The sequence below is a fragment of the Misgurnus anguillicaudatus genome, chromosome 11 (genome assembly GCF_027580225.2).
Source record: "Misgurnus anguillicaudatus chromosome 11, ASM2758022v2, whole genome shotgun sequence".
In the NCBI taxonomy this organism is placed as follows: Eukaryota; Metazoa; Chordata; class Actinopteri; order Cypriniformes; family Cobitidae; genus Misgurnus; species Misgurnus anguillicaudatus.
The window spans coordinates 36,235,811-36,256,566 of NC_073347.2; the positions used below are offsets into that span (position 1 = coordinate 36,235,811).

At 37.0% G+C, this 20,756-nt stretch overlaps 1 protein-coding gene across 3 annotated transcripts in view; it reads left to right on the top strand.

The window, feature by feature from the left end:
- Positions 1 to 228: 228 nt before the first annotated feature.
- Positions 229 to 20,756, top strand: part of col9a1b (collagen, type IX, alpha 1b) — a 32,601-nt gene continuing 12,073 nt past the window's right edge. The window contains exons 1-29 of one of the 3 annotated variants that reach the window (XR_012372266.1): positions 229 to 605; positions 983 to 1,050; positions 1,505 to 1,588; positions 1,667 to 1,799; positions 3,695 to 4,091; positions 5,130 to 5,213; positions 5,883 to 5,903; positions 6,640 to 6,696; positions 6,804 to 6,839; positions 6,922 to 6,984; positions 7,402 to 7,455; positions 7,799 to 7,834; positions 8,514 to 8,537; positions 8,642 to 8,695; positions 9,126 to 9,179; positions 9,391 to 9,426; positions 9,749 to 9,805; positions 9,900 to 9,953; positions 10,529 to 10,582; positions 10,774 to 10,827; positions 10,990 to 11,043; positions 11,505 to 11,558; positions 11,646 to 11,699; positions 11,780 to 11,833; positions 14,583 to 14,636; positions 16,183 to 16,227; positions 16,497 to 16,550; positions 16,768 to 16,821; positions 16,908 to 16,957. Coding sequence is in view for 2 of the 3 variants with exons in the window: in XM_073873600.1 (XP_073729701.1) it covers positions 595 to 605; positions 983 to 1,050; positions 1,505 to 1,588; positions 1,667 to 1,799; positions 3,695 to 4,091; positions 5,130 to 5,213; positions 5,883 to 5,903; positions 6,640 to 6,696; positions 6,804 to 6,839; positions 6,922 to 6,984; positions 7,402 to 7,455; positions 7,799 to 7,834; positions 8,514 to 8,537; positions 8,642 to 8,695; positions 9,126 to 9,179; positions 9,391 to 9,426; positions 9,749 to 9,805; positions 9,900 to 9,953; positions 10,529 to 10,582; positions 10,774 to 10,827; positions 10,990 to 11,043; positions 11,505 to 11,558; positions 11,646 to 11,699; positions 11,780 to 11,833; positions 14,583 to 14,636; positions 16,183 to 16,227; positions 16,497 to 16,550; positions 16,768 to 16,821; positions 16,908 to 16,957 (1,904 nt within the window). In the remaining variant the exon portion in view is untranslated. Of the gene's footprint in view, positions 606 to 982; positions 1,051 to 1,504; positions 1,589 to 1,666; positions 1,800 to 3,694; positions 4,092 to 5,129; positions 5,214 to 5,662; positions 5,849 to 5,882; positions 5,904 to 6,639; positions 6,697 to 6,803; positions 6,840 to 6,921; positions 6,985 to 7,401; positions 7,456 to 7,798; positions 7,835 to 8,513; positions 8,538 to 8,641; positions 8,696 to 9,125; positions 9,180 to 9,390; positions 9,427 to 9,748; positions 9,806 to 9,899; positions 9,954 to 10,528; positions 10,583 to 10,773; positions 10,828 to 10,989; positions 11,044 to 11,504; positions 11,559 to 11,645; positions 11,700 to 11,779; positions 11,834 to 14,582; positions 14,637 to 16,182; positions 16,228 to 16,496; positions 16,551 to 16,767; positions 16,822 to 16,907; positions 16,958 to 20,756 lie in introns of those variants that run through there. The other 2 variants (XM_073873600.1, XM_073873601.1) reach the window with 2 other exon arrangements.

Sequence of the window (20,756 nt, forward strand, 5' to 3'; positions counted from 1 at the left end):
AGGGAAACAATGCATTTAGCACCAGCAAATGTAAATGACACAACTTACACAACACTGCAGAATTGTAAAAAGCTGCCAGAGAAAAATAGGAACCCTATGACAATTAATATTTAATTTTTGTGGTCATAAATTATTGCAAGGATCTACTATTTTGTAGGTCATTAATAATACATCCGTATGTTTTTCATGGGAACTGTATTCATAGTTAATACATCAGTGGCCTGTGTAAAAGCTGAACACAACTCACTATATACAGTAAAGATTTTCTATCATTATACTGTAGATGTAACATTGTATTCACACTACATGTTACTGAGGAACCTGCTGTGATTTTAAAAAGATTTGTCACTCGAAAAAAGTAATTCTGCTTGAATGTTGATGTCAAAGATTTTAAAAGTCAATCCTTGTTTTGTCAAATATCACCAAGGGAACAACTCCCTCCTCTTATATAGCATGAGCATCTTTTGGGTTGTCAGCTGTTCCTCACATCACTGGACAGCTGGAGATCAGGATCAGTTTGTCAGTTTGGTTACAACTGAGTGACTTCTTCAGACACCTCCTGCAAGACCTGAACATCACTGAAGATCAGGAGAAATGATCTGGAGGTAATGCTAAACTTTCTTTTTTTTGTGCATTTTATATAATTGCATTATTTAAACCAATGCCACAATTCTACGATCCTTTTGTCTGGTGGGCTCAAATGCTTTTAAGTTTAAGCAAAGTTGTTATGTTGACCACAGATAACCACAAATTTGTTGAGTCTATGTTGTCAATAAAGCAAAGGAGCAATGCATAAAAAACAAGAAATTCAGCAGTATTTGTATTTTTTTTAAATCAACGTACAGATGTTGTTTTAATTAGACATAAACCTTTAGACCTCACTGTATTTATATTGTATTTGTATAATTTTGCAGCATGTTAATGAGCTCTTTATAAAATATTGCTTATGCTCAAACTAATAACTTAATATTTTTGTTCCTAGAAAGGTTTTTCTTTTCCTGTTGTGTAATGTCATCAAACAGTGTTTCTCAACTGGTCTTCATGCACACAGTAAGTCTTATTAAAATACTCATTTATTTGTTATTTTTTTCAGTTTAAGGTAAAAATGTAAGCAATTTAGATAAAACTATGCAAATTCAGAGCAACAGTTAAACCACACCGGCGAACCATAAAGTGATTGAAGTCAACATGGACAAAGTGGCACAGCTTTTCAAACACAGTGTGATTGTGTTGTTACCACAGTCAACACAGATTTTTCACAAGCCCATGTGTGTTCATCAAACACACAAACAAAAAGACAAAGAAAGTTAGAGATTTAGACGTTTGTAGACCATGCTTATATATTTACATTCATGCATTTTCCCGACTCTTTCATCCAAAGATATTTACAGTGCATTCAAGTTGTACCTTTTATCACAGGCTTAACCCCTTGACCTTTGCAATATTAACATAATGCTTTTATTAAAGGAAGTTATTAAATAATGCATATGATTTTCTTTCACAGTGCTGCCATTTTCTAGCGTTAGTCATCTACAGACGGACCAAACTATGTGTCCTCAGACTAAATATGGGAATGATGTATTTCCAGGTAAACATTTCACAACCGCTACATGCAACTTGACTAAATGTGTTATTCCCTAACTTAAGGCTCTCTAATATCCAATAGGATTTTATATAATGACTCAGTTCAGTATTGCTGAGCTGGCAAGGAGAGGAACGGTGAAGAAAGTTCCTGGGACAACATCTCAGCATGTTGCATATAAGATTGGACCTGAGTTCAACTTCAGAATAAACACAAGGTAATGCTGTCAATGAAGCAGATACCTCAGTATAAGTTTGTTATTACATCATTAATATTCATTTTTTAGAGAGATGTGTATGAGAGTTTTCTACACTGTTAAAATACTTTCTTTAGGTAACCGAAAAGAAAAACGAAAATCTGATTCCTAAATATCTAAAGCATCTAAATTAACTGGTTTAATTCAAGTCTAAAAAGTATTTGTTTGATCCCAACATTTTTATTTTTTTTCTCCCAAGAAACAGATTTACAGTAAAATTTTATTAGACAGACAGACATACAGACAGACTTACACACAGACAGACGTAGACAGACAGACAGACAGACAGACAGACAGACAGACAGACAGACAGAGCTAGATGTCGAGTAGTCAGGAATATTAGGAATGTAGGCATGTGGCGACATCTATGGTTCACTGATGGAACTTCCATGGATGGCTAATGGATGGATGGATGGATGGATGGATGGATGGATGGATAGATAGATAGATAGATAGATAGATAGATAGATAGATAGATAGATAGATAGATAGATAGATAGATAGATAGATAGATAGATAGATAGATAGATAGATAGATGTCAGGAATATTAGGAATGTGTGTGTGTGTGGTGACATCTAGTGTTTACTGAGGGAACTTCCATGGATGGATGGATGGATGGATGGATGGATGGATGGATGGATGGATGGATGGATGGATGGATAGATAGACAGACAGACAGACAGACAGACAGACAGACAGACAGATGTCAGGAATATTAGGAATGTGTGCGTGTGGTGACATCTAGTGTTCACTGATGGAATAGATAGATAGATAGATAGATAGATAGATAGATAGATAGATAGATAGATAGATAGATATATGGATATATAGATGGATGGATGCTGGATGGAAGGATGAATGGATTGATGGATTGATGAATGGATGGATGACGGACGGACGGACGGACGGACGGACGGACGGACAGACAGACAGACAGACAGATAGATAGATAGATAGACGGACAGATTGACAAATAGACAGATAGATAGATGTCAGGAATATTAGGTATGTGTGTGTGTGTGTGTGGCGACATCTAGTGTTTACTGAGGGAACTTCCATGGATGGATGGATGGATGGATGGATGGATGGATGGATGGATGGATGGATAGATAGATAGACAGACAGACAGACAGACAGACAGACAGACAGACAGACAGACAGACAGACAGTTGTCAGGAATATTAGGAATGTGTGCGTGTGGTGACATCTAGTGTTCACTGATGGAATAGATAGATAGATAGATAGATGGATGGATGGATGGATGGATGGATGGATGGATGGATGGATGGATGGACGGACGGACGGACGGACGGACGGACGGACAGACAGACAGACAGACAGACAGACAGACAGACAGACAGACAGACAGATGTCAGGAATATTAGGAATGTGTGCGTGTGGTGACATCTAGTGTTCACTGATGGAATAGATAAATAGATAGATAGATAGATAGATAGATAGATAGATAGATAGATAGATAGATAGATAGATAGATAGATAGATAGATAGATGGATGGATGGATGGATGGATGGATGGATGGATGGATGGATGGATGGATGGATGGATGGACGGTTGGACAGACAGACAGACAGACAGACAGATGTCAGGAATATTAGGAATGTGTGCATGTGGCGACATCTAGTGTTCACTGATGGAACTTCCTCTGTCCATGGTGCTGAATAAAAAAAATCTAATTACTAAATTTGCACACAAACCACATTAATATATTTAAATATGATTTAAGTACCGTGGCAATATAAGTGTTCTTTTAAGTAGTAACTATGGGCCTAATTAATATTTTTATCACTGTTCCTGAAGCAAATATCTGTATTTGTTCATCCATTTCTAAATCAGATCTTCATTTCCCATGGGACTGCCTGAGGAATTTGCATTTTCTGCAGTTTATCGGATGACTGGGAATACGGCGACTAAGATCTGGAATTTATGGCACATGCAAGACCTAAATGGAAATGAACAGATCGCAGTGACACTAAACGGAGAGGCCCTGTCTGTGGAGTTCTCGTACAAGACCCAAGAGAACGGAGTAATGACGGCTTTATTCCCTTACCAAACACACCTCTTCAATTCTCAATGGCACAGGATTTTACTGGTTGTGAAAAAAGACTCTGTGAGCCTAAAATCTGACTGCACTGCAACAGATACCCAACAGTTGGCACCAAGGGGACAAATTAATCTAGATGGATTCACACATATTGGAAAATTGAAGGACAGCCCTGCAATAGCAGTGCCGGTGAGCAAAAAGTTTAATGATTTTCCACATACGCAAGTCAATTTCAGTGTTTCTACAAGGTCATCCATTATAAAGTACTATGACGGTGCTGTGGTACAGTAATGGTGTCAGATAGTGATGCCATAGTACAGTAGTTCAAAACATAAGAAAAAACTTTTTATTTAGGTCATGAGTCATGCGTATGAAGGCTGTTTCTCAGAACAAACTGTCTCTTTAATGGATTCTGGACAGATTTTAACAGATAAGTGTGAATTCCAGCACTGATGTTCTAGTCCAGAGACTGACCTGCTTTAGAAGACTACAGACCTTATAGTAATTTAGCCAATGATTTCTGACATTTATTTATTAGACACAAACAACAGTTGCATTTTCCTTATGTCCTGTCTCTTATTCTTCATTGTTCAGGATCTTAAAGAGAAGTAGTTCTTAAAATTTGTTTTTTGACAAACACATGATTGATTTTACTCCAAATAACTAAATAATGCTATTTTAATATTTTTAAGGTCATAAAACCTGCATGTATAATCTGTCACACAGGACATATCAACTTATTATTAAAGGTGCATTATGTAATTTTTAGAAGGATCTCTTGACAGAAATGCAAAATAATATACAAAACTATATTATCAGGCGTATATAAAGACATTTTATAATGAACCCTTATATTTTTATTACCTCAGAATGAGACATTTTTATCTACATACACAGAGGGTCCCCTAACATGAAAGTCACCATTTTGTGCCGCCATGTTTCTACAGAAGCCCTTAACGGACAAACTTTTTTTACAAAGCTGTCTCCGAAGATGACATGTTTGTCTGATGGTGGCTACTGTAGCCTTTCTATGCATTTTAAATGCAATGGGTGAGCAGTTAACTGAGCCATTGGTTGCAGTTCGCAACCTCACCACTAGATGCCACTAAAATTTACACACTGCACCTTTAAAGCATTTACTGTGTATATTTGAACATAATAAGTAAACAAATAGTGAAGATTTCGATATACTTTTGGGTCACATTATGACTATGTGTCCCATTTCAGTTTGAGCTGCAGTCAATGCTCATCATCTGCGACACAACCATCCAGCAAAAAGACATCTGCGCTGATCTTCCTGCCAGAAGACAGGTGAGACTACAAACATGTCTTTTTAGATAAAACAATTAACATCATTTAGTTTGATTTATAAGCTGTTTTTCTCCAAGGGACCCAAAAATGTCCCCTAAAGGTCAAAATGTCAAGTCTAGTATCTATACCTAAATGGTACATATTAGGACCTATAGGGTATCATCCAGGTGACAGCTTTTGTAGTTTTTTTTCTGATAGTCTAAGGGTCACACACACGCACGCAATAATAATGCTAAAATAATGTGGTATGCTCTGCTATGTTTTGTAGCATATTTTCTCTTAAAGATCAATCAGTATTTGTTTACAAAGGTCAAATGTCACCGGTTAGTAAAATTTCCCGCTGTCTATTCGAATGTATGCTGCTGAACTCCTCCTCTCATTCTCCTCCAGTCACAGACTCAGAACAAAACCTCTTGTGCATATGTATGAGGAATCTGTGGTTATGGTGGTCTCCCTTGAGTTCAGATAGTTGTAAGGGGATTTAGCTGGGTTTCTTGGTCAGGGGTCTGTCAGCCCAGCTGATCCCAGTCAACGGGGGTTTTTGTGTCTTTGGGGAGATCATGGCTCGCACTTTAGGTCTGCGCGGGTCGCTTTTGCTGGTTTTATTGGAGATAACCATCATCTGCACTGCTCAGGTAAATGCAACCGTTCTGTTATTTCTCCTTTTAGATATCTGAAGCAGAATTTCAGGTGAGTGCTTGCAATACTAATGACAGGAAAAACTTTAATGCTTTTCACACATTTTCACACATCATAATCCCTGCATGATTCATTGTGGACTGTATTTATCTTGTTATGCATTTCCTCTTTTAGTCTATGTAGGCTTTACATTTTAGGAAACAACTGCACGCTGTTGCATGGCAGGTGTCGCTTGTGAAAACTTTCCTAACAAACTTTCCACATAATTTATGCTGTTATTTGGTGCATTGTTTACTTATGCATGAACCTTAACACTTTCTGTAGAAATAACAGTATTACTGCCAGCTGTTGGTAATAACTTACTGTAGATTTAAATTGATGTTATTTACTTGCAACAGTTTGTACAAAGTTAAATGAATATTAAACATTAACAAGTCTTTATTTCTTATAAATAATAAAACTAAAATAACAGCCTCATGCAAAGCATTCTGGGAATCAAAATCTAAAAGGATAAAAACAGAAAAAGGTTGATGAGGATTTCTAGTTCCCAGAATGCTTTGCATGAGGCTGTTATTTTATAGTTTTATTCTGTGAAGACTTGTTGATGTTTAATGTTCATTTAACTTTGAGCAATCTGTTGCTGGTGAATAACATCGGTATAGATCTGCAGTGGGTTACTGGCAAGCAGCTGCATAACTACAGCAATTTTTTTTGTGTAATGTAATGTATGTAAAATTAAACTAAGAATATCACAGCATTGGTTGCATTCGCTTGTCTTTATAAACAGAGGGTTGGAGGCGGCCCTTCTGGTCCAGCAGGTGTGCCTGGAATAGACGGCATTGCTGTGAGTTGATTTATGAAGAAATCTGATTATAATTTAAATGATAAACGTTAACTGAATCACAGACACAGTAATCCATTTAACATTATGGAAAATATTTTTATGTGCAGGGGGAGAGAGGTGACCCTGGTGAAGACGGATCTGCTGTAAATTTCAATATTTTTTGTTGAATAATTTGCTGTATTCAGAATGATATTGGATCTCACACCCTGTGGTTTGCTTATAAAGGGCCCTGATGGAGATCCTGGAAAACCTGGTTCTGCTGGACTTCCTGGTTTACCTGGTGCTGATGTAAGTAATGTCATAAACATCTTTTGGATTTTCTTCATGATTTTTTAGATAATGATCACACCTCAGAGTTCTGTTGATGGAAGGCGAAGCTCTTCAACACGGTCAGAAATGCAAAGAATTTCTCACATCGGACTAAAGGAAAAACCTCAGTAACAAGTTTACCTCTGTACAGAAAACAGAGGTTTTGTTTGAACTCGGACATCCGAGGCTTGGATATAATAATAATGTCCCTGTGAAAATGGAAATAGGTGTTGAATAACTGTATCTGACAGCTGTCTCCTTAAAAGTAACCTATAAAACATCCTTATAATAATAAGTGGGAATTAAAAAATTATTATATCATTACATAATATACTAAAACAAGTCATGTAACACTGTAAGGGTAATAATTAAAAATGTTTCCCTTCTGTTTCTTAGGGCTTGACTGGCCCTGTAGGAGATCCCGGCCCCGATGGCCTTTCTGGACAAAAGGTGACTAAATAATGAGTTTCATAATTTTTTGTCAGACAGACCCACAACAGGAGACTTAAACTGAATAAATGGACTAAATGTGCCTCACAGAGGGAATTGCAAAAAATTTTCACATGACCAACATCTCCTAATTCTGTCTGTGTTCACATTAATCTGTAAAGAATTCAACATCACTTCTTGTTAAAATCACTTGCGCTTACAAAACTGTATGCAGCATGTGAAGACTCTCTGTCTTTTTGTACACTTTTGTTTAATATTTTTATTTTTACTGTTAATTTCTTAAATATTATGTAAATTGCTCCAATGTGTTAATCCTAAAAAGAGATTTTATGTTGTTAAATAGGGGGAACCTGGAAAACCTGGACCCAGAGGAGAAGCTGTAAGTCTGATCGTGTCATGTTTTACAGTATCATCCCAGAGGTCATTTTATACATTTAATGAAATACAAATAAGTAATGCAAGATGGATGAAAATGCTTATACACTCTCTCTAAAAAAAATAAAGATGATTCACAGCAACGCCATAGACAAACATTTTTTGGTTCCTCAAAGAACCATTTAGCCAAAGGTTCTTTAAATAATCATTTCTTTATACATTTTATAATCTAAATAACTTTTTTCACCTTAAAGAACCTTTTGTGAAACAGAAAGGTGCTTCAGATGATAAAGGAACTTTTACACAAAAAAAAGGATCTTCTATGGCATCATGAAGCACCTTTATTTTTAAGAGAGTATCTCCATATTCTACAAGTCTTTATAGATTTTGGTCAACAGCGGCAAAAGAAATAAAAAAACATTGTTAAACAAAAGAAATGTCATTTACTAACAGTGCTGTCCAATTTATCAGTAAATGTAAATATTTCACAGGAAGAGTAAGAACTATGTATGCAGTAAAATAGTTCCCATGGTTCAATTGGTAGTGCAAAGGTCATGATCCTTAGAAAACACACACATAACTATAAATATGTTGGGTTTGAAAAGATAGTCCCTTTAGATATGTGGACAAATGTAACGTAAATGTAAACATTTAATTCAATGAATCATCTTTCTGTCTTTTAGGGTATTGGACCTGATGGACCTATTGTAAGTGATTGGTCTTAGTATATGAAATATCTGAAATAGCAATAGATTTGATGTTTGTTTAGATGCTGGACACACAAGTTTAACTTTAACATTTGTTTACACAGGGACCCCCAGGGCCAGGGGGACTTCCGGGTAAGGAGGGAAAAGTGGGACCCCCGGTAAGTAACTGATAAGTTGTACGTTCCCACGTTGTGCTTTAATGGCTTGTGTAGTTTCTTCGGTGTCAGAAAAAGCCTTGTGTGTTTCATGATTACACAATTATGTATTTCTCTTAAATTAAGGGTCTCCAACCTTTTTGTGAGGGCTACTTTTTTGATATAGTCTACTCAAAACGTTTAATTTTACTTGTTGATATTATTTATTTTACTTGTTGATATGTTTTATCATTGTTTATAAAAGAAGCCAAGCTTATATAAAAATGTAATAAATAAATATTAAAATTGAGGCTATTAATAGAATGTAAGTTGCCCACTAAAGCACAGAATGTGGGCTGTGTGGGCATCCTGGTACCATGTTGGAGAGCACTGTCTTAGATAATACATAGTGGTAAGTTTACTGAAATGTGACATTTATCTCGATGTGTAACAGGGAGCCATGGGCGTAAGAGGGCCACAGGGACCCCGTGGAGCAACAGGGCCCCGTGTGAGTATTGATGTGACATGCTGGGAACCACAGTTTGACCGTAAAACTTAAATCTGGTTATATTTCTCTAGATAATTTGATGGAGTGTTTGTATGTTTATGCTAATTAGTAACATTAAATAACATTTATTATATGGTTAAATGTCTGCCTTCTCAAGCAATGGACAGAATTTGTTGGGAATTGTTCTGAAAGATTATTGATGTGTTTACAGGGCGCCGCAGGGATGCTGGGTGGATCTACAGAACTGGTAAGTGGGAATAACTTTCTTTTATCCTGAGATGACAACATTATTAGATATGGTTGTAGTATACACTCTTAAAAATAAAGTAACTTTACAATGCCATAGAGGAACCATTTTTGGCTGAATGGTTCCATAAAGAACCTTGAAGAACATCTGAAGAACTGTTAGAAATGTTAGAAAGAAATGCTTCTTTAAAGAAACTTTTACTGAATGATTCTTTGAGGACCCAAAAATGGTTCTTCTATGACATCACTGTGAAGAATCTTTTAAGCACTTAATTATTTTTTTGTATTTAATCTAAGTTTAAATTGTTTTTCCTGATATTTAGTGTCCTAATGCATGCTCACCTGGTGCACCTGGTCATCCTGGCTTACCTGGCATGAAGGTAAGCTCATCTTAAATCAATATCAATGTTAACTTGAAACAGTTTGATTTCATCTGCTGAAAAAAGCTTTAATATGCCACTCATCCGTTGTCAGGGTCACAAAGGAGTGAAGGGAGAAAGCGGTGAGCCTGGTAAACAAGGACACAAGGTAGGAACCTTTTAAAGTGTCTGATCATTTCGGAAGTGTCCAAATCCTCAGGTTTTTGTCTACATGTGTGTGTTTGTGTGTGCGTGAGGTCTGTATGTGTCATGAAGTTTGCAAGGTGAATCTAAATAGAGCAATACGTCTGTTGTAATGAGAAAACCTCATTGTTCTTAGACTGCGACCTTTTCAAGACAATTACAGAGCCTCAGTTATGATTTAGGGCAGACACTCGGGTTAAATTAACATGTTGAAGTATTAAAATACGGTCTGTATGAGAATTACACATCACTGGAGCGTGAAGAATAATGAGGGATTTGAGGATAGTCAGAATAAAACTGTCTACTTAAAATTGGCATCTAAGTTATGGTGGACTTCTGGTTGTAAGGTCCTTAAGGTTCAAATGAACTCACATTAGCACATCACATATCTTATTCTTTCTGCAAATATGTTTTTTGTCTGTGTATTTGTATTATAGGTATGACTAAAACCTCAAGATTTTATACTGACCGCTTAAAAAGTATACCTCATAATGTCCTTGATGCTGATTAATGTATCTCGTTCTTTTGTCCTCCTATTAGGGAGAGGAAGGAGATCAGGGGGCACCCGGAGAAGTCGGCACTCAGGGTTCAACTGTGCGTGCATTTAACCCTTTATTCGGTCATCTTACCTAAATAGCTTATTTGTGAGCCTGCCTTTGAAAAAAAATCTTACATAATCGATATCTTTAACATGGATTTCACAAATGTCACCTAAACATGATGTAATCCATCGGCCATATCTCGATCCAGCATCTTCATTGCTTGTTTCTATAAATTTCTCTCAGGGAGCTCAGGGGACTCGAGGTGCCATGGGAATGATTGGCTCTAAAGGAGAAATGGTATGACGGGCATTGATTAGAAACCACATGAAATGCTTTGACAATATATTTTTAATGAAAATGCTAAAAGTTTCAATAATAAACATTACACTTATAACGTAAAATTAGAAAAAGTAAACATTTTGCATCATGAAAATGAATTATATGTTGTTATGTTAACAGGGCATTCGAGGTGTTGATGGGGAGCCGGGCCCTCAGGGTGTCGCAGGTGCCACAGTAAGTTCTTTAAATGACACCAAACTAAAACAATGCTTTAATCTCTTAACTTTTTCAGTGGGGGTGAAAGGAGATGTAATTAAAAATAATGCAATAAAGTATATATTTTATCCACGAGTTACACTTTTAGTGGTTTTACCAACAACAACCACTAGGTGTCAAAAATTTGCTGCATACTCTTGTCACAAATTAATAAATTACTGTCACTGCATTATTATTACTGCTAAAAGGTTTTACAATATGAAAACACAATTCTTAGAGCTTAGTTTGTCATTATAGATAAAAATGTTCATGCAAATATTGCATAAGTAAACTTAATCCCTTACCTGACAGCGTCAGGATTCAGAATCTTTAATATTTTACATCTCATTCACAATTCAATAGTCTGTTCAGCAGTGTGCTGATGTAATAAACAGAAATATATCTTCATCATGGTTATCGGAGATGTGTGTCTTTTCTAGGGAGATCGAGGCCAGAGGGGGGGAGTTGGAGAAACCGGACCTAAAGGTGATCAGGTACGTGTAGCCACATAACATACAACTACTGTTTTAGAAACAAACATACAGAGAGTTTTAGTTTGTAATGATAATCTCTTTCTGCAGGGCCCTCAAGGGCCAAGAGGCATCACAGGTCTTCCAGGGCCAAAAGGAGACGGCGTACGTCGCTTAACATTTCTATAAACTTTAGTTGTATGTATGGATATGCCAAAGATGACACTATACATGTCTTGTTCCAGGGTTTGCCAGGTGTGGATGGTCGTGAGGGTATTCCTGGCATTCCAGGTGCTAAGGTACAGCAGAGAATGACATTCATCTCTTGATCATGACTTTCCGTGTGTCTCAATCAGCTCCCTTGTTCATTAGTCAGGGCACTGATCAGGGAGTCGGCCATTTTAAGGGCTGTCTCAATCGCAAAATCCGTTCAGTGCACTGGAACGTTCGTTCCCGAAAAATTCCCACAATGCAACGCAAAAACCAGGGAGCATCGATGATCCCTATGTTCCCTAACCGGAAATCACGTGACCTTTTCTGACGCTCGCCAACCGAACATCACGTGATCCAACTCAATAAACTTTATGAAATGTTACAGAACTTTTATAAAGACAAACGTTTGTTTTAGTTTTAAATATAAACACACATTGCTACACATGGGGGAACACAATCTACTCAATATTTAAAAGAATAATATTTATTTAAAATTGTAAATATATTTATTACATTTAAAATGTAATTATATGCCTCCAATTTTATGCACAGATATGTAAGAGAATAATGACAGCATTTTTCACAATGTACTGTTTTTAAAATTAAGTCAGAGAGATGTTGGTTTTGCCGGTTGTTGATGAGTAACAGCTGTGAGTGATTACACCGCGCTTAAGCAGCTGTGACAGAAAAATAAGTGAACATCGTCCCAATGTGAAGTGAGCTAGGGTCCTTACCAGTGCCCGAACCTGTGTACACGATATACTGATTCACGACCTCGGGAGCTAGGGAACGAATTGAGACACACGGCATGTTAAAGTCCCCTCTGGTGAAAATCAAATTTGTGTCTATGTGGTGTTTTTAATATGCAAACCATGCGCAAATTCAATTTTATAGAGTTTGCGTTTTCCAAAGACAGTCTCATTCCTACAGTTTGAAATTGCCTCGGTTTCTTACGTCACAAACATGTTACCAATCACATCATCACAGTTAAAAGCGTGGATCAGTAGTTTGAGTTAAAGATATTATGAATGGACTCGGTGCTGAAACGATTGAAGTTTAGCTGCTTCAGTTCGGTTTCTGTGCTGCTCACACATGCAGGTGAATGCTGTAACCTCAGCACTAAAAAAATTGTGCTGCAGACATGCAGTTCACATATGCATTGTGTGAAATCGGACTTAGAAGTTATGTGTCTAACACTGACTAATGTATCATCTATTTACATATATGTCTATGGTGGTCTAGGGTGGAGCAAAATAGTAAAGGCGGGGACTAATTCACATATTCATGGTTATTGTCTGGGCTGTGTGATTGAATAGAGGCGGGGACTAATTTGCATGTTCATGTCTATGGTCCGAGCTGTGAGATTAAATAGAGGCGGGGACTAATTTACATGTTTATGTCTATGGTCTGAGCTGTGCGATTGAGTAGAGTCAGGGAGTAATTTGCATATTTATGTCTATGGTCCGGGCTGTGCCATTGAATAGAGGCGGGGACTAATTTGCATGTTCATGTCTATGGTCTGGGCTGTGCGATTGAATAAAGGCGGGGACTATTTTGCATATTTATGTCTATGGTCCGAGCTGTGCGATTGAATAGAGGCGGGGACTAATTTGCATGTTCATGTCTATGGTCTGGGCTGTGCGATTGAATAAAGGCGGGGACTATTTTGCATATTTATGTCTATGGTCCGAGCTGTGCGATTGAATAGAGGCGGGGACTAATGCACATGTTTATGTCTATGGTCTGAGCTGTGCGATTGAGTAGAATCAGGGAGTAATTTGCATATTTATGTCTATGGTCCGGGCTGTGCAATTGAATAGAGGCAGGGACTAATTTGCATGTTCATGTCTATGGTCTGGGCTGTGCGATTGAATAAAGGCGGGACTATTTTGCATATTTATGTCTATGGTCCAAGCTGTGCGATTGAATAGAGGCGGGGACTAATTCACATGTTTATGTCTATGGTCTGAGCTGTGCGATTGAGTAGAGGTGGGGAGTAATTTGCATATTTATGTCTATGGTCCGGGCTGTGCAATTGAATAGAGGCGGGGACTAATTTGCATGTTCATGTCTATGGTCTGGGCTGTGCGATTGAATAAAGGCGGGACTATTTTGCATATTTATGTCTATCGTCCGAGCTGTGCGATTGAATAGAGGTGGGGACTAATATGCATATTTATGTCTATGGTCCGAGCTGTGCGATTCAGTAGAGGCGGGGACTTATTCGCACATTTATGTCTGTGGTCTGAGCTGTGCGATTGAGTAGAGACTGGGAGTAATTTACATATTAATGTCTGTGGTCTGAGCTGTGCGATTGAATAGAGGCAGAGACTAATTTGTATGTTTATGTCTATAGTCTGAGCTGTGCGATTGAGTAGAGGCGGGGACTTATTTGCATATTTATGTCTATGGTCAGAGCTGTGCGAATGAATAGAGGCGGGGACTAATTCGCTTTTTTATGTCTATGGTCTGAGCTGTGCAATTAATGAGAGGCGGGGACTAATTTGGATGTTCATGTTTATGGTTCGAGATGTGCGATTGAGTAGAGGCGAGGACTAATTTGCCTGGTTATGTTTATGGTCTGAGCTGTGCGATTGAGTAGAGATGGGGACTAATTTGCATATTCTTAGATCCTTGTATACTAAATAAGGCAATGGTGTAGAGTTACATTCAAGCTGTTTTAAAGCCTAAAGAAATTACTGTAACAGTAAAAAACTTTACATATTCACATATGCTTTTATGATGCTTAAACTGAATTTTAAGTAATAAAAGTATCGACTACAGGGGACTTTAAAGTCTGACAGTAGCAATAATGGAGATTTGGTTGTTTTACAGGGCAATGCTGGGAAACCGGGCGCTCCAGGAGAAATTGGCCTTCAAGGTCTTCCTGTAAGTCTTTACGTAAAGAATAACTGATTCAACACTCATTCAATATTTAAAACTTAACAGTTTAAACCTGTAAAGATATTGTAATGAAATTTTCTGCATTATGACAAAGTATACACTGTAAAAAATTTGCTGTAATTTTGCAGCTGGTTGCCAGTAACTTACTGTAGAAGATAAAGTCTGAAAATGTTTCATGTTCATTTAACTTTGAACGAAATGTTGCCAGTAAATAACATAAATGTAAAATCTACAGTAAGTTACTGGCAGCTAGTTGCCAGTAATACTCAGTAATACTGTAATTTCTACAGACATTTTTTACAGTGTATTTTGCATTTCCTTACCATATAATTTACAGCAACATTTTGTTTTTTTTACAGTTCTTAACCACATATTTCATTAAATTATATACATGAGAATAAATTTGCTTTGTACCACCATACAACAGCCGGTTAAATGAACAGCCACATGATGAATAAAAGTTCAAAGTGAGCACGAAGATAACACATTTGACTTGAAAATAATGATATAAACACAAATTAAACAACAAAAATGTAATATAAAACACACTAACTGGTAACAAATATATGAAGAATCATAATTATCTATAAATGTAAAGAGTCATAAAGAGAATTATAGAAATGCCTGTTTACTTCTTCACTGTAAATTCTACGGTTATTATAATTATAATATTTATAATGCAGAGAAATACATTTTTACTGTATTTTAATGTAAATTTCAAAAACACTTTTTACAGTGTGGAAGAACATCAAAAACATTTCTACGCTCCTAAATGATGACAATTGCACTCACAAGCCTTTCTTATAATGGATTAAGAAATACTGAAAAAAAAACTGAGATCCTGTAGCTTAACTGATAGAGTTGTGTGTTAGCAACACAGAGGCCATGGGTTCAATCCCAGGATCACAATCAATGTAAAGCTTGAATGCACTGTAAGTCACTTTAGATAAAATAAATGTTGCAAAATGTAGTTCACAATTTTTTCAAATGAAAAAGCTTAAAGGTTTATTAAAAGCTATCAGGGAGCAAGGGCCAAGTGCTTTTGCATTGGGGTACCTTTAAGACCCTATAGTTTCTCTTCCAAAGGCTAATAAAATAAAAAGCGTACATGTACAGGATTAGCTTTAACTCTGTCAAACTCTAGAAGAATACATCTTTCATATATCACTCCTGACAGACATGCCTGGTTATATTTCTGGCCCTTTAGTGTAGTTTCTTCTTTTCCCTGTCTCCTTTAAACCCATAAAACTCGTAGCCCATTACAGCAGGGGGTAAAAGTCAATAGTTTCTCTTTAAAATGTTCAATTTTGCATCTGCCCGATTTTATTGCAGTGTTAGATGACAATACTTCTGAATTGATCAAACACTATAGCATGATGTAAGACTCATTCCCATCATTATTTATTACTGAGATCAAAAGGATTTTACTTTGATCTTTCAATACAAATAAGGTATTTGAGATTCTTCTTGAGTTTTAGCTTTGAATGAACTGCTTTTGATATTTAAGTGAGTGTTTCGTGCATCTCTGCAGGGTTTACCAGGAAGCCCAGGACCAAAAGGTACATCAGGAGAAAAGGTGAGAGGATTTATCAAAAATATAAAAACACTGGCTAGTAAAAGTGAAACGTATCTTTTTAAATTTGAAAATATTTTCTATCCCAGTTTAATATGCAGACAAATATAGGTTAACTTTAAAACAATATAAACACTGCCATATGGTGCTTTTAGCATTGAGAAACATTTTTGCAGTTCTGTTCTGAAATTACAGACTGCTGCTTTAATTTAATGCGATTCGATGTGACTCTTATTAACACCTTATATATGATGCTCATGCTCTGATTTCAGGGTAATGCTGGAGATCCAGGACTCTTGGGCACTATGGGATCTGCGGGCAGACAGGTAGGTTTATAGTTAACTCCTCGATAGCTGTGTACAGAAGCAGGTTATCTGGTTATAAATGTGTTCCTGGTTAAGCGTTGTGCTAGCAAAGATCATGGGTTCATTCCCCAAGGAACACACATATTGATTAAATGTACAGTTCGAATGCATTGCAAGTCGCTTTGAATAAAAGTATCTGTCAGATGCATGCATGTAAATGTAAACTGTATCTGTTCAGGGTGAGCGTGGAGAACAAGGAGAGTTTGGACCCATCGGGCCTATTGGCCAAGCTGTGAGTATTTATGCCTATAAGCTAATAGGTTGGATGTGTTTTTATTATTTACACCTCACAGATGTTGATTTTGTCTTTGTGTTCAGGGAGACCGTGGAGAGCAGGGCCCACCGGGACCAATGGGGAAATCAGGAGCCAGAGTAAGAGTTCTCAGTTATTTCTCAATGGTCTCGCCTAATTTACATGAGTTAGGAGGAATAAATCAGACACAAACTACACACTTGGTGATGTACCGTAAGAGTACAGAATTAAAACATTAATTTGGATAGCATAGCATAGCATAGCATAGCATCTACAATCATAATTATTTTGAAATCTCTGACACAAGTTGTGGCTCAGTTGGTGGAGCATTGTGTTAGCAGTGCAAAGGTCATGGGTTCAGTTCTCAGGAAACATGTACTGTAATGCACTGTAAATCGCTTTGCATTTGTCTGCCAAATGCATAAAAATGTACATATAAATTTACATATAATCTGAGCACAACTGATCTCATTGTTGAGATCTCTTTGAAAACTCTGGTAACACTTTACCCTGAAGGGGTGTTCATAAGACTGACATGACACCTTCATATTCATGACATGACACGTGTCATGAACATAAAGGAGATTTTATGCACGTTTATATTGTCTGTCATTAAGTGTCATTCGCTCAATTATGTCATTTTTAATGCAAAGACGACAAATTGACATAAAGCAATACATCATTACTTGTCATGACAACTTGACATTACCAAGACAACATAACTTGTCATAAATCTGTCATAAACATGACATAGCAGATTAATAATCAAACTTAAGAAACTACCTAGCTTTATGAGTTAACTTTACATTAAACTCTCATGTGGTTGGTTTTGACATAATTGTGTCTGACCACTTTTTACCAGTCATACAAATTAAATTGGTCATTAAAATCTCATTAAGGGTTAATAGTTAAAAATAGCTTCATAACAGCGTCATGAATATTCTTAATTTCATAACGTTTTTTTTAAGTTTTCTCCAGGGAAATAAAGAGAAATTGTCAGGGTTTTGAAGACACAAGACACGAACCCAAATGCAGACGTGACGACAATGGATTTATTAACAAACAGGGGAAAACAGAAAAACAAAACCCACGAGGGGGCAAAACAAGGCAGCGAAAACACAGCACTAAACTGGAAAATAATCACAAGTAAAGGATCGGGGAAAAAGTGACGAGACCCGGGAAATGCGTGGTCAGAATAAACCAATACTAAAACCACGCATCTCCCACATAAAACATACAGTTGTGTTCAATATTGTTCAACCCCAACTGAAATTGATTGTTTTGGCCGGTTTGACATTGATTTTGATCATTCAGTCATCCTGCTTACAATTACATCAAAGAGGCATGTGTAGGTCAGACAAATATAACATAACATTTATATTGAAATAACCAGCAAATGTCTTTTCTGTGCTCACATCATTTTCAGTTTTATTCAACCCCCAAGTGACATTCAATCTTAGTACTTAGTACAACATCCTTTTACAGTTAAAACAGCTTTTAAACATGAAGCATAGCTGAAGCAAGTGTCTTGCAGCGATCTACGGGTATCTTCGCCCATTCATCATAGGCAAAAGCCTCCAGTTCAGTCACATTCTTAGGCTTGCGCACTGCAACTGCTTTCTTTAAGTCCCACCAGAGGTTCTCAATCGGATTTAAGTCTGGTGACTGCGATGGCCACTTCAAAATGTTCCAGCCTTTTTTCTGCAACCATGCTCTAGTGGATTTGGAGGTATGCTTGGGATCATTGTCCTGTTGAAAGGTCCAACGTCTCCCAAGCCTCAGGTTTGTGACGGACTGCAACACATTGTCATCCAATATCTCCTGGTACTGAAGAGAATTCATGGTACCTTGCACACGCTGAAGTTTCCCTGTACCTGCAGAAGCAAAACAGCCCCAAAGCATGATTGACCCCCCACCATTCTTCACAGTAGGCAAGGTGTTATTTTCTTCATAGGCCTTGTTTTTCCTCCTCCAAACATAGCGTTGATCCATGGGCCCAAACAGTTCTAATTTTCCACAGAACACTATCCCAAAACTTCTGTGGTTTGTCCACATGACTGTTGGCATACTGCAGTCGACTCTTCTTATTCTTTGGAGACAGCAAGGGGGTGCGCCTGGGAGTTCTGGCATGGAGGCCTTCAGTACGCAGGGTGCGCCGTATTGTCTGAGCAGAAACTTCAGTACCCACATCTGACAAATCTTTTCTCAGTTCCTCAGCAGTCACACGGGGACTTTTTTCCACTCTACGCTTCAGATAGCGCACAGCAGTCGCAGTTAGCATCTTTTTTCTGCCACGACCAGGAAGCGTTTCAACAGTGCCCTTTGCCTTGAATTTGCGAATGATGCTTCCTATTGTGTCTCTTGGTATGTTTAACATCTATTCAATCTTCATATAGCCATTGCCCTTCCTGTGAAGATTAATCACCTCTTCTCTTGTCTTCCTGGACCATTCTTTTGACTTCACCATGTTTGTAACCACACCAGTAAATGTTTAGAAGGAGTTGAGTATCACAGTCATTTTAAAGCTGCCTAATTGGTGCTTATTAGGCTTTATTGCTGTTCCCTGACATCCATAGGTGTTTTCAATACCTGATTGAGAACACTTCAATGAACCTCTGTTCTTCAGAGTGGTAGTTCTTTAAGGGGTTGAATAATTGTGTCAATGAAGAATTCACAAAAGAAACATTTACTACTATATTACAAAACCAATTGATGTCATTTTAGTTGCATATGGTTCTTTAAGAAGTCATTGTAGGATTTCATTCTGAATACAATTACAAATGTACACTAAATTCCCTAAAACCCTTAACAGCATTGGGGGTTGAATAATTTTGAACACAACTGTATGTACTGTCAGAACCCTGCCATGCTAAACTAGATCTAAATACAAACAGGATCTGGCAGGATTCTGACAGAAATAAAATGAATCATCCAATAATTAAGATAATAAAACTAATTAAAATGGATAAAACTATACTTTATATAGAGTGAGAACATTTTACTTGAATTAAGTGTTTAAGAAAAACGAAATCTTATTTTACAATTTTTTTTCTCACCCCATTGGCAGATAATTTAGTTTGTTTTAAGGACAATTTCACTTAAATTGTATATTATTTGCCTTAAAACTAGAATTATTTTCTTAGGTCATTTTGCTCATCAAGAAAAGGCATCTTAATTTAAGAATTTCTAGATATTTCTACTGAAAACAAGACAAAAATACTAAGTAAGAAAGTCATTTTTTTGCAGTGTGATGCCTTCCTGCCTTGGAATGCTGCCTCAGATGGCAGATATTTAGAGTTTTGTGTGTGTATAGACCCCTTCAAGGTTTGTAAACATTGAATGACTATCGGGTGCGCGCGCAGCATGGGGTCAAACTGTTCATACTGTATACCATCCAGGCTTTCTCGTTTAAAACAGGGCTGAAAAATGATGACTTACCTGAAATGAAGTAAGCACTATGAACACAAGCCTCTTTGATATTTGCATTGTCCCAGTCTGCACGTTAATTGCTTGCAGCCGCAGATGTTGTATTTTTTGATTTTGAGATTCTGCAGGAATCCCGAAAAACTCAATGGCAGACCTGGTGCAATTTTCAAAGCCCACGACGCAAGTAGGCATTTTTGACAATACCGAATAATATGCAACTCAACCTAACCCAACTCAACATTGTCACGCTGGTCCATGCGTGAAATAGTCACGCAAATTTCATGATATAGGGTTGATATATATATATATATAGATATAGATATATATATAGATATTGAGCAGTAAAACATGAGTCTTCACAGTATTACCAAAACATCCTTAAACGTGTTAAAATAGAGTATTTTTTAATAGAGTAAAAAGGGAAAAAAACTTTTTTGAATGCAAAACAAATGAGATATTAAATAGATCTCATCCATGATTTTTCTTGC